Source organism: Perca flavescens, chromosome 1 (genome assembly GCF_004354835.1).
Source record: "Perca flavescens isolate YP-PL-M2 chromosome 1, PFLA_1.0, whole genome shotgun sequence".
NCBI lineage: Eukaryota > Metazoa > Chordata > Actinopteri > Perciformes > Percidae > Perca > Perca flavescens.
Window position 1 is genome coordinate 43,520,533 of NC_041331.1, and position 16,557 is coordinate 43,537,089.

General features: G+C 37.6%; 1 protein-coding gene across 1 annotated transcript; it reads right to left on the reverse strand.

Moving 5' to 3' along the window:
• Positions 1 to 10,377: 10,377 nt before the first annotated feature.
• Positions 10,378 to 11,954, reverse strand: LOC114552557 (nuclear factor 7, ovary-like). Its single transcript, XM_028573455.1, has one exon. The coding sequence runs from the start codon at positions 11,836 to 11,838 to the stop codon at positions 10,411 to 10,413; it is 1,428 nt and encodes a 475-aa protein (XP_028429256.1). The 5' UTR covers positions 11,839 to 11,954; the 3' UTR covers positions 10,378 to 10,410.
• Between the last annotated feature and the right edge of the window lie 4,603 nt (positions 11,955 to 16,557).

Genomic DNA, 16,557 nt, shown 5'->3' on the forward strand with positions numbered 1-16,557 from the left:
ATTCTTATGATTTGTGTGTATTCAGATCCTTAGGATCCTGAACTATATAAGAAAGGAAAATGTTCATTGTGTCTTTCTCCCTTGCATCTGAGTGTCCTGTAAATTTATTAGGAAGAGATTTGAAAATGTCTATTTGAAATTGAAGTCATTCTTTCACCCACGGGTCTTAGGAATGTTTATGCCTACTGGCTTTAAATCACTCTTTGGCTGACATATTTTTGTTGCAGCCTAAAAGTATGTATTTGTATAATGGAACACATACCATGTCAATCTGTTAATCTCCTTATTACGGTAACATAAATTGCGACACCTGTAATTAAGTTTAAAGAATCACAAATATTACATGCATTCCTTTTGTTACCCTTTTGACCCTGATGAAGATTGTGTTGAAAAGTTTTTTTGAACAAATCAAAGGAGGAGGAGCATGAGTTTTCTTTTGTCTACTGGCATATACACAAGTCCAGTGGCTGTTACCTTGACTGATAAACTAAATAAATTTTTCAGAAATTCTAACTCAAAAGCTCACATTCATGTTTCTTTGTCTCCAACAGAAGAGGAAACAGACCTAGGACACCTTGTGACTATTTGTAAAAATTGACTGACTGGACTGACACTACTGATAATGTGTTTATTTGTCTCCATCAACAGGAGACTATAGAAAACCTATACAACAGCGTATGCCTTGTATTCACAGTGTTCAGATATTCAGAGAACCTATGCCTACAACAGATGCATATTCACACGGTAAACACACCATTTTTTATCTACTGATGTTTCACCACACTTTTGTCTCAGGTACAGCGTTATCTCTGGGCAAAACACACAAATGTGACGTGGATTGATAGACAAATTGTCAACCTGTAGTCATCAAGCTGCGTTCGGACTACAGGCCCCAGAATACACCAGTACACGCTAAAACAGGAAGTAATAGACAGAAATCCGACCGTGTTTTTAACTCTTTATTGACGTATGGGGTTTATAGTTCCGTGTTTAGATTCTCCAACACGTACACTTATTCTCTCAAGTAACATAAATAAGAAAAATCATTTTTATTACAAATGTTAAAGTTTTGTTTTATTCAGGACCTTCAAGCAGTAAATGCAGTGGGTCTATGCTCGAGCACCTAATGTCTCCCACAGCTAAACATAACATTCTGCAGGGAATGTTAAAGGTTTTGATTCTCTGTTGTTTCGTCTAACATTTCTCTTTTCTCAGAGTTCCAGTAGAAAAGACAGTAAATATCGTTTTATAGTTCTGGGTGATGGTAAGCTGTACACCTTGACACACCTTTGTGAGAAATACATTGAGTTGTTAATTAATGATGCCATAAATTACAAAAAGAATAACTGTGTTTGTATGTACCCTGGAGAAATCCTTCTTTCTTTGAGAGAGGACAGCCAGAGGAGGAGACACACACACACACACACACACACACACCACACAGAGATAAGATACAAGCTAAAACCAAACATGAGTAGTAGAAGTGAAATTCTGGTTTAAAGAAATGATTTTGATATACATTCTTGTTGAATATTATATGATGTGATATGTTTCCCATAACAGGTAGGTGTGCTGTATAAGGCTAAACACTTTAATTTGTAATGAGACTTGGAACTAGCAGTCTACTTTGGGCCCCCTTCCCAAACATTTAGGCTCATTCACTTTAAGAGTGATGCATTCTGGGAATGTTGCCAGTTTATATGGTAAACAATATCAAAATAATAAATCAGAAAAACTAAAAACAGAATAATGTCTTTAGGGATTAACCAAAGGTTTTCTCTCTCATCTCTCCTGAAAAATTAGTTTTTTGTCATCAATCAGTTATTTTTTAACAAAAAACAAAACATACAACTTGAACACATCCCCCCATTCCTTCTTTATCACCACACACACAAACACACACACACACACACACACACACAGACACAGACACAAACACACAGACACACACAGACAGACACACACAGACACTCACACAGACACACATAAACTTAAACAGACACACTTATACACAGATAAACACACACACTCACAAACAGACACATACACACAGACACACACACAGACACACACAAACACTCACACTTACACAGACACACACACTTACACAGCAACTACAATATTCCAGATCATTCAACAAAATAGACAATAAAACATGTAAATTTAGACCAAAAAGTAAGGAAATTTGTGTTAGGTAGATTATTTCTTTTGATAACAATGCTTTTTTTCAATAAATCGTATACCAATGGAAAGCCTGTTTAGTTCCCTTTCAAATGGTGCCCCATTTGTAAGGAACATGCATTTGTGGGATGAGCAGCAGCGCTGAGTATGTGGGTTCCACCCATGAAAAATTTGCCAAATATTCTCTGCCATTGCCAAACAGGTTATTTTGTTGTTGCTATTGACACTTCTTTTGAGGCTTGTCATCATTGGAGGCAATCTCAATGCAGAGAGATATAGAGATGAGATTCTGCAACCAGTGGCAATACCATATCTCCACAGTCAGGGACCGAACTCTATCCTCCAAGATGTCAACACTCGCCCCCACAGAGCGGGTTTATGAGAGACTACTTTCAGAATAAGACTCTTTAATCAGAGGTCAAAAATGTGACCACTGACTGTCGGCTTTGTTGTTATTGTGTTATACTGTATCATTATGTTTATTTTAACTATGTATTGTTGAACTTTATGTAAAGGCCCACTAGGGACTGACATTGAGAATTAGCTTCAGCTAAAATGTTGTAGTATGTAACATGAGTTTGTGTAACATACTTGTCCCTATTCAAATAAACTTAAATAAAATAAAAAATAAAATAAAATAAATGTGGGAGTGGAGAGGATGGATGGCCTGCCAGCAGTCCTGACCTCAACCCCATTGAACACTTGTGGGATAAGCTTGGGCATGCTGTTCGTGCCAGAGTGACCAACACAACCACGTTGCCTGACTTGCGACAAATGCTGGTTGAAGAATGGGATGCCATCCCACAGCAGTGTGTGACCAGGCTGGTGACCAGCATGAGGAGGAGGTGCCAGGCTGTTGTGGCTGTGTATCGTTCTTCCACACGCTACTGAGGCTCCTGTTTGGGAAGTTGAAATTGTTCGACTGCCAATATGTCTTGTTTCTTCAAATTTCAATCATCCAATCCACCAAACACCAAATGAGTCAATGGCAGAATAAGCTGTATGGCAATGGCGGAAAAGATTTGGCAAATTTTTATAGGTGCAACCCACATACTCAGCGCTGCTGCTCATCCCACAACTGCATGTTCCTTACAAATGGGGCACCATTTGAAAGGGAACTAAACAGAATTTCCAACGGTATAAGATTTATTGCCAAAAAGCATTGTTACCACAGAGAAATAATCTACCAAACACAAATTTCCTTACTTTTTGTGCTAAATTGATAAATGACATCATCATAAGCCCATCATACCCGTCTCTCCCCAGCACAAAGCTTCTTAGGAGCCTCCAGAAAGTTCAGCTATTTTCTCCATTTTCTAGTAGAAACATCCAATCTGGCAAACCGTTTAAATTACATCTTTCAAACTCCCCCACCCCCTGGATAGACGGCAGCCCTTCATTCCTCCATCCTCTTCAAATAATCTGTCTGTCTATCATTAGACTAGTCTGAACCCAGCTTCTTATGTGTAAAATCTAATTTAAACTCAGAATGTTAACACATCTCCACCCAAAGCTGAAAAATTGTCGGCTACATTCTGCAGATTTTCGGCATCAAAACAACAACTAAACCCTGCAGATTCTGTTTGGGTCTGATCATAATATTTAAGCTTTTTTAACTTATCCTTGGAAATTAAAACAAACAAACACACACATTTTTAATTAACATCCCAGTTATTGCAGCACATTTACACCAAAAGCAGCTCAGCTGTAGTTTCTCATTCTGGGCTTTAGAAATATGTTGTGTATCAAACGACCAAGGAATATTTTCCATCATGTCATTCACTAAAACATATCAAATCTTATTTTATCTTATTTTTTTACGCATAAAAAACAACTTTGAACGCTCTCCTCTCTCCACCTTCTCTGCTCTTTCCACCTTCTCTGCTCTCTCCACCTTCTCTCGTCTCTCCACCTTCTCTGAGTTCTCTGAACCTCACAGAGAAATCTCAGCTGGACAGATTTGGATTTCTGAAATTTTAGCATCGCCAGCCGGTCCGATACTGACATAAGGGAAGAGTTTCTCAGTGAAAGTGTCTCTGTGAGTGTAGATGTGAGTCTTGTCTTCAGGGTTGTAGAAGGACACCTCCCCCCCCTCATAGTCCAGCTGGACTCTGATCCTCTGGAGACTCTTCTTCACTGTGACACTCTTACCAGAACCATCAGTGTATTTTCCACTGCCATGTGATAAACACGATATTCCATATTTTGGTAAAGCATATCTTTCTCCCTTCCTGTCATTATCATTAAAGAGTCGGACTCTTTGGCTAAACTCACATTCCACTCAGGATAATCTCCCACCTCCACCTCCCAGCTGTGTTTCCCTGAGCTGAAACCCTCAGAGCCCAGAACATCTGGATACCTGCTGTGTCTCTCTGGATTGTCTGGAAGCTTCTGCTTTGTGTCTCCATGTCTGACATTGGTAAGATCATCAGACAGATAGAGCCAGGGGTTTGCAGTGTTTGGGTCCAGAATTATGGGACAGAAGTGGACCTTGTCCTTCATCTTCTCCCAGACTCTGAAGGACAGGTTGCCCAGATGTTTGCCCACATCTGTCAGTGCTCCTGAGAGCAGCTGTGGATCTGACAGCGAGCACTGGACTCCGGCTCTGCTCATACAACATATTCATTATTTCACATGATGATTTTGGTCTTTTTTTTTATTATTTTAATTTTTTTTAAATGCCATCTTTGTTTGCTTTGATGCCCCCTCTCCTCCCACCTCGCACATACATACTTGCCAACAAGGTGGCTCTAACACATGTTGACACACCACACATATTGGATCTTATTGTGACAAATGAGGAACATACATATTATAGATGATAGTCAATATCTAAGCCCTTAATTGTGTCCTGTTGTTTAAAGTAATTTGTTATACACAAATGTTAAATAATGTACCCATTAGAAAGAACTACAATAAGGCAAATTATGATGAAGCACGTAGGGAATTAGAGAATTTTGATTGGATATCACATCTCTCTAATTATGATGTTAATAAACTCCCAAGTTGAAGGAAATAGAGGAGTAGTTCATACCTATTGGTAAAATGAGGTCCCATAATAATAAAAAACACTTCTTTCCATTAGACAATATTACAAAATCAAAGAAAAACATAATCTTGGAAGGAAAGCATTACAAAGTAGAAACCCAGAAATACAGCAGGCTTATCGGAAAGTTTGAAACATTGTGGGGATGACAATGCAAAATGTAAAGCAAAAATATGAAGAGAAATTAGCCAAGCAATCTAAAACCAATATAAACCAAAGGTTATATGGAACTACAATAATAAAAGGACACAAATAAAAACAGCAGTGGGTGATCTATATTGCAATCAGAATAATACTAAGTCTATAAAAACAGATAAAGATATAGAAAAGGCAGATATATTGTCAGAATACTTCTGCAGTGTATTTGTTGAAGAGCCTGACGGGCAGTTACCCGACATGCCAAGGTTGGAAGTTCAGCACACAGAAAATCTTAAAATAACAATTGAAGATACAAAATGGCTTTTACAGAAAATTAATGTATATAAATCCCCTGGACCGGATTTGATACACCCTAGGATTTTGAAGGAACTGGCGATTGAGATTGCTGAACTGCTAACTGTATTGTTTAAAAAATCATTAGAGGATTCAGTTTTACCAAATGACTGGAAAGAGGCTCAAATTAGTGCAATTTTTCAAAAAAAGAAATGAATCTCTAGCGGGAAATTATCGACCAGTGAGTTTGACGTCAGTTGTTAGCAAGACACTGGAAAATTTGATAAGGACATATATAGTCAACCATACGAAAAGTAATAAATTATTTAGTTGTAAACAATATGGCTTCATATCTGGGCGTTCAACTTCTCTTCAGTTACTCACAGTTCTTGACAAATGATCACAAGCTGGATAGAGGACAGACAGTTGACTGTGTATATCAGGACTTTCAAAAAGCCTTTGATACTGTTCCTCATAAAAGACTGCTATCAAAGTTAAAATCCTATTGTTTGGACAACAGAGTTATTCATTGGATACATGATTTTTTGCACAATAGAAAACAATAGGTGGTAGTGAATGGTGCCACTTCAGACTGGAAGCCGTTGACATCTGGGGTCCCACAGGGATCAGTCTTGGGCCCTGTTCTCTTTGTAATATAAATATAAACAATTTGCCAGATATGATCAAGTCTGATGTTTACCTTTTTGCAGATGATACTAACATTTTCAGAATAATAACAAGTGACACAGACCAAGTGGCCAGTGGCTATTAAAAATGATTCCCAAAAAGTGTAAACATTTACATATTGGGAAAAAAAATGACATTGTAGCCAATTATGTAGTTGGGGATATAGTGGTTAATCCTGTACAAGAGGAGAGGGACGTAGGTGTTGTGGTGGATGGTTCACTTGAATTCCACACACATATTTCTAAAAAAGTTTAAAAAAAAGCAACATCAATGATTGCAATAATACAAAGAACTTTTCAAAATTTATGCAAGGATATATTTTTACCATTGTAAAAATCCTTGGTAAGATCTCATCTTGAATATGCAAGCTCAGTCTGGTGTCCATATAAATTAAAATATGAAGAAAAAATTGAAATGGTCCAGAGAAGAGCTAGTAAATTCATTCCAGGATTGAAAAATATGTCTTATGAAGATAGATTGAGGAAATTAAGTTTAGCGACTCTCATATTTAGGAGATACAGAGGTGATATGATTCAGGTGTATAAGCTTGTACAGGAAATATATGATTTAACAGTTGAGCCTATCTTTCAGTTTTAGAACAATTGGTACAAGACACGAGGGAGTTCGTTAAAACTTTATCCTAGAACATGCCTATCTGAAAAAAGAGCTAACCCTTTTTCACACCCCGTGCAGTAAAATCATTGAATGAGCTTCCAGAAGAGGTTGTGCGTTCCCCGTCTATTAATTCCTTTAAGAATAGGTTGGATGCATTTTGCCTATCAAAAGGTGTAATGTATAATAATAAAGCTTGTCAGTAATTTATTTATGAATTATTCGAAAACTTCAATTATGAAATGAATGTGCTTTATAAAATGTTAAAATGTGAATATATATATATATATATATATATATATATGTGTATATATATATATATATATATATATATATATATATATATATATATATATTAGAGCTGTGCAACGATTAAAAGTTTTAATCGCGATTTAATCAAATGATTTCCCTGATTAATCACGATAAATCGCATTGTTAAACGCAAAATCCAATAATGAATTAAAAAGTAGTGTATAGCACAATTTTATTTTAAATGTTCTGCCAAATAAACGAAAATGCCATAACATTTGTTCTGCAAACACTTAAAAGCAGCATTTTGTTTATACGGTAGCAGTTAAATAAAATATTTAGTGTAAATCTCAACTTAAACAATGACATCAAAGCAAATACAAAATTAAAGCTTATTGCCACTGCCAGGGCATTCCTGTTATCCTGTTTGTTATAAATATATATATATATATATATATATATATATATATATATATATATATATATATATATACACACACACACATAGTGGGGAGTACAAATATTTGATACACTGCCGATTTTGAAGGTTTTCCTATTTACAAAGCATGTAGAAGTCTGTCATTTTTATCATAGGTACTCTTCAACTATGAGTGACGGAATCTAAGACAAAAATCCAGAAAAACACATTTTATGATTTTTAAGCAATTAATTTGCATTTTATTGCATTACATAAATATTTGATACATCATAAAAGCAGAACTTAATATTTGGTACAGAAAGCTTTGTTTGCAATTACGGAGATCATACGTTTCCTGTACTTCTTGACCAGGTTTGTTTTGTGTTTTTAGAGTCTGGAATAGAGGATTGTATGTCCTGTACCAGAAATCTTCTAAATAAATTTAGATTATTCAAAAACAAATGAAACATTAATAGCTTTGATTAGGAATTGCATACTAATGTGTAAGTATGTAGGAGAGTTGAAATAAGAAAACTTTATCTTGCAAAGGTGTTTTAAAGCGTAACTCTCACCAAAATGCAACCTAGGGTCTTTTTGTGAATGTACCCGAGTCAATCTTTCATTTAAAAGCATAATTAGGACGGAAGCGCGACTTTTAAGATTTCAAAATCACTATTTTTAAAACACTATAAACCCTGAAAACACTGAAACTTTGCTCCTAGTATCACAAGGGGCTCTACACATGAGCTCAGCATTGAGAACATTGTGATACTCATGTGGTATCGAGCCTTCTTAGGGTTTTAAAAATAGTGATTTTGATGCTATCATAGTAGTGCACCTAGCTCTCCCATTCAAAAGGCCATTTGACCGAAAAATGAATCTTAAAAGTAAAGTTTTTGTGTGTGTGTGTGTGTAATTGTTTTAAACGAAAGTTTGACCTGGGTACATTCACGAAAACACTCTAGTTTGCATTTTGGCGAGAGTTACGCTTTAACTTTGTGCTCTAAGACAGAAGAGATTGTTCCCACTTGTTGATTGTACTGAACGACTGAAGTCCCTTCTTGACTAGTGTGCAGAGAAACTCACACTCCTTCATGGGTCCATACATTAGTTCAGTAAAATACAATATCAGTGTCAGTAATATGACAAGTTTGATAGATTTAGTTAATGTTTTGTGTTATTCTCATATATAATGTTTCTGCTCTGTCTCTGCAGAGGAAGATCAATACTTTATCAGAGAGTCGTGAGTTGAGACAAGGGTTGGGTATCATTTTGTTTTTTTCCAATACTGGTGCTAAAGCGATCCTTTTAAAACGGTGCCGGTGCCTGAACCGAAATATATATAATATATTTGCAAAAAAAAGTCATGCACCGAAATGAGGAACCGACATTTTCATTCTTATTCAGTCTCGGGGAACTGAGAGTTTGCATGAAGTGGAAGGCACACTAACATAACATGAAAACATAAAAAATCTTATTTTCAGTAATATTATGAAAAAAAGTAAATGTTCTTTTCTATTTTTGTAATCGTTTAATGACCAGAAGTAGAAGTCCACACTTGGTCAGTGTAGCCTAATACTCCACTGTTGGAAATATAGGCGTGTGTGTGTGACTGTGTGTGTGTGTGTGTGTGTGTGTGTGTGTGTGTGTGTGTGTGTGTGTGTGTGTGTGAATCTGAAAACCAGTCGGCTAAATTTTGCAGATTTTCATTCTGAATCAAAACAACAACAACTAAACCCTGCAGATTCTGTATAACATTTAAGTTTTTTACCCATCTATGGAAATTAAAAAATTAACTATTTTTAATTAAAATCCCAGTTCCTGCAGCACATTTACACCAAAAGCAGCTCAGCTGTAGTTTCTCATTCTGGGCTTTGGAAATATTTTCTGTATCAAACAACAACCAAAGAGTTTTTTCCATCAGGTCGTTTGCTAAAACAAATCATATCTTATTTTATCTTATTTCTATTATGCATAATAAATGACTTTGAGCTCTCTGCTCTCTTCACTTTCTCTGAGTTCTCTGATCCTCGCAGAGAAATCTCAGCTGGACAATTACATTGGGTAGTCATACCCAAAACATGTCTACACCAATATAACTAATAGGAGCAACAACAGTTATGCTACATTTAGGCTCATCACTTTAAGAGTGATGCATTCTATGAATGTTGCCAGTTTATTAGGTAAACAATATCAAAAATAATAAATCAGAAACAGCATGATCACTCCCCCCCTTCCATCATCACCACCACCCAGACACACACACACACACACACACACACACACACACACACACACATAGAGGACACACACATTGAAACACACACACAGACACACGCACACAGACACACACACACACATACAGACACAAACAGACAGACAAACACAGACAGAAACACACACAGATACACACACACACACACACAGCAACTACAATATTCCAGATCATTCTACAAAATAGACAATTAACCAAAATAAAATGACATCATCATCAGCCCGACATATCGGCCGATATTATATATATATACCTATACAATATTAGGTTAATCGGTATCAGCATTTATAATAGCCGAAAAATGAATATTTAAAAAATAAAATAAGAATGGACAAAACACTCAACTATGTTATGAGAGTATTTTTATGTTCTGTTGTGACAATATAGCCAACAAGTTAATTTTTAAACTGCATTATCATATTATTTTAGTGAGAACTCATAAATAACTAATGTTAGAGAAATCTGTTTATGTTTTGTTACACGTTTCTGGATTAAAAAAAAAAGTATATATCACAGAGAAATCTCAGCTGGACAGATTTTGATTTCTGCAGTTTTAGCATCACCAGCCTTTCCGATATCGAACCAAGGGAAGAGTTTCTCAGTGAAAGTGTCTCTGTGAGTGCAGATGTGAGTCATGTATTCAGAGTTGTAGAAGGACACCTCCCCCCCCTCATAGTCCAGCTGGACTCTGATCCTCTGGAGACTCTTCTTCACTGTGAGGGTCTTACCAGATCCTTCAGTGTATTCTCCACTGCGATACTTCAAACACCAGATTCCATATTTTGGTGAAGCACAGCTTTCTCCCTTCCTGTCAGCTGACTCTTTGACTAAACCCACAAGCCAGACAGGATGATCTCCCACCTCCACCTCCCAGCTGTGTTTCCCTGAGCTGAAACCCTCAGAGCCCAGAACATTGGCATACCTGCTGTATCTCTCTGGATTGTCTGGAAGCTTCTGGTCTGTGTCTCCACATCTCACACTGGTCAGATCATCAGACAGACAGAGCCAGCGGCCTGCAGTGTTTGGGTCCAGAATGACGGGACAGAAGTGGACCTTGTCCTTCATCTTCTCCCAGACTCTGAAGGACAGGTTGCCCAGATGTTTGGCCACATCTGTCAGTGCTCCTGAGAGCAGCTGTGGATCTGACAGCGAGCACTGGACTCTGGCTCTGCTCTGAGAGGCTTTATAACTGCTGAGGAACGCCACGCTGTCTTTCTGCAGGTCTGCTTCCACAGCAGAGATGCTGTCTGACAGAGAAGAGATCTGCTCCTGAATCCTCTTCATCTCTCTGCTGACAGTCTTCCCCCTCTGCTGCTCTTCCTCCCTCAGAGCTGCCAGTCTGGACTCCTCTTCCTCTTTCAGGAACTGGTGCAGCTTGTTGAACTCGGCTCTGATCTGCCTCTCTGTAGACAGCAGCTGCTTCTTGGAGTGTTGATTTATTTCATCGTATGTTTCCTCCACTCGTCTGTGTTTGTCTCTCTTGTCCTGCAGAGACTGTAAGTCAGGTTTCAGCTGCTCCTTCAGATCTCTGACTGCTTGTTCTACAGGAACCACCGTGTGACCGTGGTGGAGAGAAAACTCACAGACAGGACACACAGCTCTATCTTCATCCTTACAGAACAATTTAGGCTCTTCTTGGTGTTTACTACACACCACCTCCACCTTCTTCTCTCCTTTTTCTGTCTCAGATGATTCAGATTTCTGTCTCCCAGCAAAGTTGTCAGCCAGGTCCTTCAGTGCAAAGTTCACAACAACATTCTCTTTTGAGGATTTTGTTTTACAAATGGGACAGTTTTTGTTGTTAGCTTGTTCCCAGAATGTGTGCAGGCAGCTTGAACAGAAGCTGTGGTTGCAGCTCAGAGACACAGGATCTCTGAAAGTCTCTGAACACACATGGCAGTTCAGGAAACTTTCAAAAAGAGCGATTTTCTCAGCCATTTGTCTTTGTATCTAAATGTCTCTCAAAAACAAGACTCACCGAGTTTCTGTCCCTTCTCTTGACTGCTTCAAATCTTCCCGTCGTGTGTTTTCCAGCAGAGATCTCTCACCCTGTAATGGTGTCTCAGCTCCGGTCAGCAATGTCAAAATCTACTTTCATTTCACTAAATGCTGTCATGTCATTTAGTCACGAGCAGATTGAGGAAGTCATTCAGAGTTGGAGAGGAATGTTTTCCTCTTGATTAAGAACACATTATTTTTATATATATATATATATATATATATATATATATATATATATATACAGTACAGGCCAAAAGTTTGGACACACCTTCTCATTCAATGCGTTTCCTTTTTATTTTCATGACTATTTACATTGTAGATTCTCACTGAAGGCATCAAAACTATGAATGAACACATATGGAATTATGTACTTAACAAAAAAGTGTGAAATAACTGAAAACGTCATATTTTAGAGTCCTCAAAGTAGCCACCCTTTGCTTTTTTTGATAGCGCTGCAAACCCTTGGTGTTCTCTCAATGAGCTTCATGAGGTAGTCACCTGAAATAGTTTTCACTTCACAGGTGTGCCTTGTCAGGTTTAAGTAGTGGAATTTTTTCCCTTATTAATGGGGTTGGGACCATCAGTTGTGTTGTGCAGAAGTCAGGTTGATAGACAGCTGACAGCCCTATTGGACAACTGTTAGAATTCATATTATGGCAAGAACCAATCAGCTTGAATGTGTCCCCAAGTGCAGTCGTAAAAACCATCAAGCGCTACAACGAAACTGGCTCACATGAGGACTGCCCCAGGAATGGAAGACCAAGAGTCACCTCTGCTGCTGAGGATAAGTTCATCCGAGTCACCAGCCTCAGAAATCGCAAGTTAACAGCAGCTCAGATTAGAGACCAGATGAATGCCACACAGAGTTCTAGCAGCAGACACATCTCTAGAACGTCTGTTAAGAGGAGACTAAGCGAATCAGGCCTTCATGGTCAAGTAGTTGCTATGAAACCACTGCGAAGGAGAGGCAACAAGCAGAAGAGATTTGTTTGGGCCAAGAAACACAAGGAATGGGCATTAGACCAGTGGAAATCTGTGCTTTGGTCTGATGAATCCAAATTTGAGATCTTTGGTTCCGACTGCCGTGTCTTTGTGTGACGTAGAAAAGGTGAACGGATGGATTCTACATGCCTGGTTCCCACCGTGAAGCATGGAGGAGGAGGTGTGATGGTGTGGGGGGGCTTTCATGCCTGGTTCCCACCGTGAAGCATGGAGGAGGAGGTGTGATGGTGTGGGGGGGCTTTGCTGTTGACACTGTTGGGGATTTTTTCAAAATTCAAGGCATACTGAACCAGCATGGCTACCACAGCATCCTGCAGCAACATGACATCCCATCCGGTTTGCGTTTAGTTGGACCATCATTTATTTTTCAACAGGACAATGACCCCAAACACACCTCCAGGCTGTGTAAGGGCTATTTGACCAAGAAGGAGAGTGATGGAGTGCTGCGCCAGATGACCTGGCCTCCACAGTCACCGGACCTGAACCCAATCAAGATGGTTTGGGGTGAGCTGGACCGCAGAGTGAAGGCAAAAGGGCCGACAAGTGCTAAGCATCTCTGGGAACTCCTTCAAGACTGTTGGAAAACCATTTCAGGTGACTACGTCTTGAAGCTCATCAAGAGAATGCCAAGAGTGTGCAAAGCAGTAATCAGAGCAAAGGGTGGCTACTTTGAAGAAACTAGAATATAAGACATGTTTTCAGTTATTTCCAAATTTTTTGTTAAGTACATAATTCCACATTTGTTCATTCATAATTTTGATGCCTTCAGTGAGAATCTACAATGTAAATAGTCATGAAAATAAAGGAAACGCATTGAATGTGAAGGTGTGTCCAAACTTTTGGCCTGTACTGTATATATACAGTACATATATATACTGTACTGTATATATATATATAGTTGATTTTTTTTAATCGCGATTAATCACATGATTTCCCTGAATAATCGCGATTAATCGCATTGTTAAACGCAAAATCCAATAATGAATTCAAAAGTAGTGTATAGCGCAATTTTATTTTTAATGTTCTGCCATATGAATGAAAGTGCCATAACATTTGTTCTTCAAACATTTAACCATCAGCCTTTTGTTTATACAGTAGTAGTTAAATAAAATATTTAGTGTCAATCTCAACTTAAACAATGTAATCAAAGCAAATACAAAATTAAAGCTTATTGCCAATGCCAGGGCATTCATGTTATCCTGTTTGTTATATATAAAATAAAGCTGCCCACAAAATCCTGAGCCACAATCATAACATTAAAACTGTAACTCCGAGGTAATTATGATTACCCAGTGATGTCCAGTAGTCCCCAGTGAGAGTAACACATTGTAAAGTTGTCGCTTTTGCGGTCCTCTCCTTTTCATAACAACTCGTGTATTCTTTTTGTGATGGTGCGTCTTGAGGGAATCTCATACCTGCCGTCATCTGTTGCGATTCTTAGAATGCTTCTCAGACCGATGTCCTCCACAACACTAATGGGCCGGCAGTCTGTAGCTATCCACTTCGCTATGGCATCTGTTAGCTTCTCCTGCCTTTGTTTATCTATACTTCTCCCACACGCTGCAGTTAACGTAGTCTGCCAACGCGCCACTGTTTGTTTTGTTGAATGATTTGCTTGTATCAACTGTGTGTATTGCATTTAGGTGATATTTCAGACCGGAAGTACTCCGGTGAAAAGAAAATTCAACTTTGCAGTGGTTACAAATACAAAAACATGTTATCTTGCCCAGCCCTAATATATATAAAAATTCCCATGTTCAAAAAGGAGTAGGAAGAAGTTAAAAAAATGTTTCTGATCATATCCCCTTGTTCTATTTTTCTCCTTTAGTTAAATACAAAACAATTTAATGCTTCACTTATTAATATATGTTTACATACACATACACCGTATATCTACCTACCTACACACACATAAACACTTTTATTTAAAAAAAAATTTATTTAACCTTTATTTAACCAGGTAGGCCATTGAGAACAGGTTCTCATTTGCAACGGCAACCTGGCAAAGAAAAGCATAAGCATGCAAGACAACATACAGTTTTACATTTAATACAATATAAGAATACAGAATACAAAAGGCTACATAAAATACAGATAATGTAAGAATTACAAAACCGGTGCAAAGTGAGGTGTAAAAAAATATATATATGTATATTTCTTGAAGCTGCACTTTCATATGGCTCTTTGTAACTCCACTTATTTAAAGCTAATGCACTTGCACTTACTACTTGTTGTCTGGAGTTTGAACCTTCAGAGTTGAAAGCACTTAATTGTAAGTCGCTTTGGACAAAACAGTCAGCTAAATAACATGTAATGTAATGTTATGTAAAAGTAAGACGATGGATATGCGAAAGTGCTTTGGTAATAACACAGTAAACATGAATAGACAGTCTATATTAATGCTAAAATGCAGTGAATAGTCATTATACAGTTAGTGCAAATAGTGGTCTAGGTAGAGATGTAGATCAGTAATAACAACATAAACATGAATAGACAGTCTATATAAATGCTGGGATTTAGTAATGAGTCAATATAATAGATAGTCTACATAAATGCTGAAATGTAGTGAATAGTCATTATACAGATAGTACAAATAGTAGTCTAGGTAGTGATGTAGATCAGTAATAACACAGTAAACATGAATAGACAGTCTATATAAATGCTGAAATGTAGTTATGAGTCAATATAATAGACAGTCTATATAAATGCTGAAATGTAGTGAATAGTCATTATACAGTTAGTACAAATAGTAGTCTAGGTAGTGATGTAGATCAGTAATAACACAGTAAACATGAATAAGCAGTCTATATAAATGCTGAAATGTAGTGAATAGTTATTAGACAGTTAGTGCAAATAGTGGTCTAGGTAGTGATGTAGATCAGTAATAACACAGTAAACATGAATAGACTATATATTTATATATATAGTCTATATAAATGCTGAAATGTAGTTATGACTCAACATAATAGACAGTCTATATAAATGCTGAGATGTAGTAATGAGTCAATATAATAGACAATCTATATAAATGCTGAGATTTAGTGAATAGTCATTATATAGTTACTGCAGATTGTGGTCTAGATAGTGATGTAGATCAGTAGATGTACACAAATTGTGTGACAACAAAAGTGGGAAGAATAACAGTTGAGCATACCAGGGCAGATGAATAATGCAAAAGTGTGTCAACAGATATGCATATACATAGACACAGATGCATACATACATGCATACACGCATACACACACACACACACACACACACACACACACACACACACACACATTTACACATGTTTTTCTTTTCCATCTAATTTCTCTGTGGTAACAATGCTTTTTGGCAATAAATCTTATACCATGGAAAGCCTGTTTAGTTCCCTTACAAATGGTGCCCCATTTGTAAGGAACATGCATATGTGGGACGAGCAGCAGCACTGAGTATGTGGGTTGCGCCCATGAAAACTTTTGCCATGCCAACTCTTCCCTGCCAATGCCAAACAGCTTATTCTGCAATTGACTCGTTTGGTGGATTGGGTGATTGAAGTTTGAAGAAACAAGACATATTGGCAATTTAACAATTTATTCATTTCACAAACAGGAGCCTCAGTAGCGTGTGGATGAACCATACACAGCCACAACAGCCTGGCACCTCCTCCTC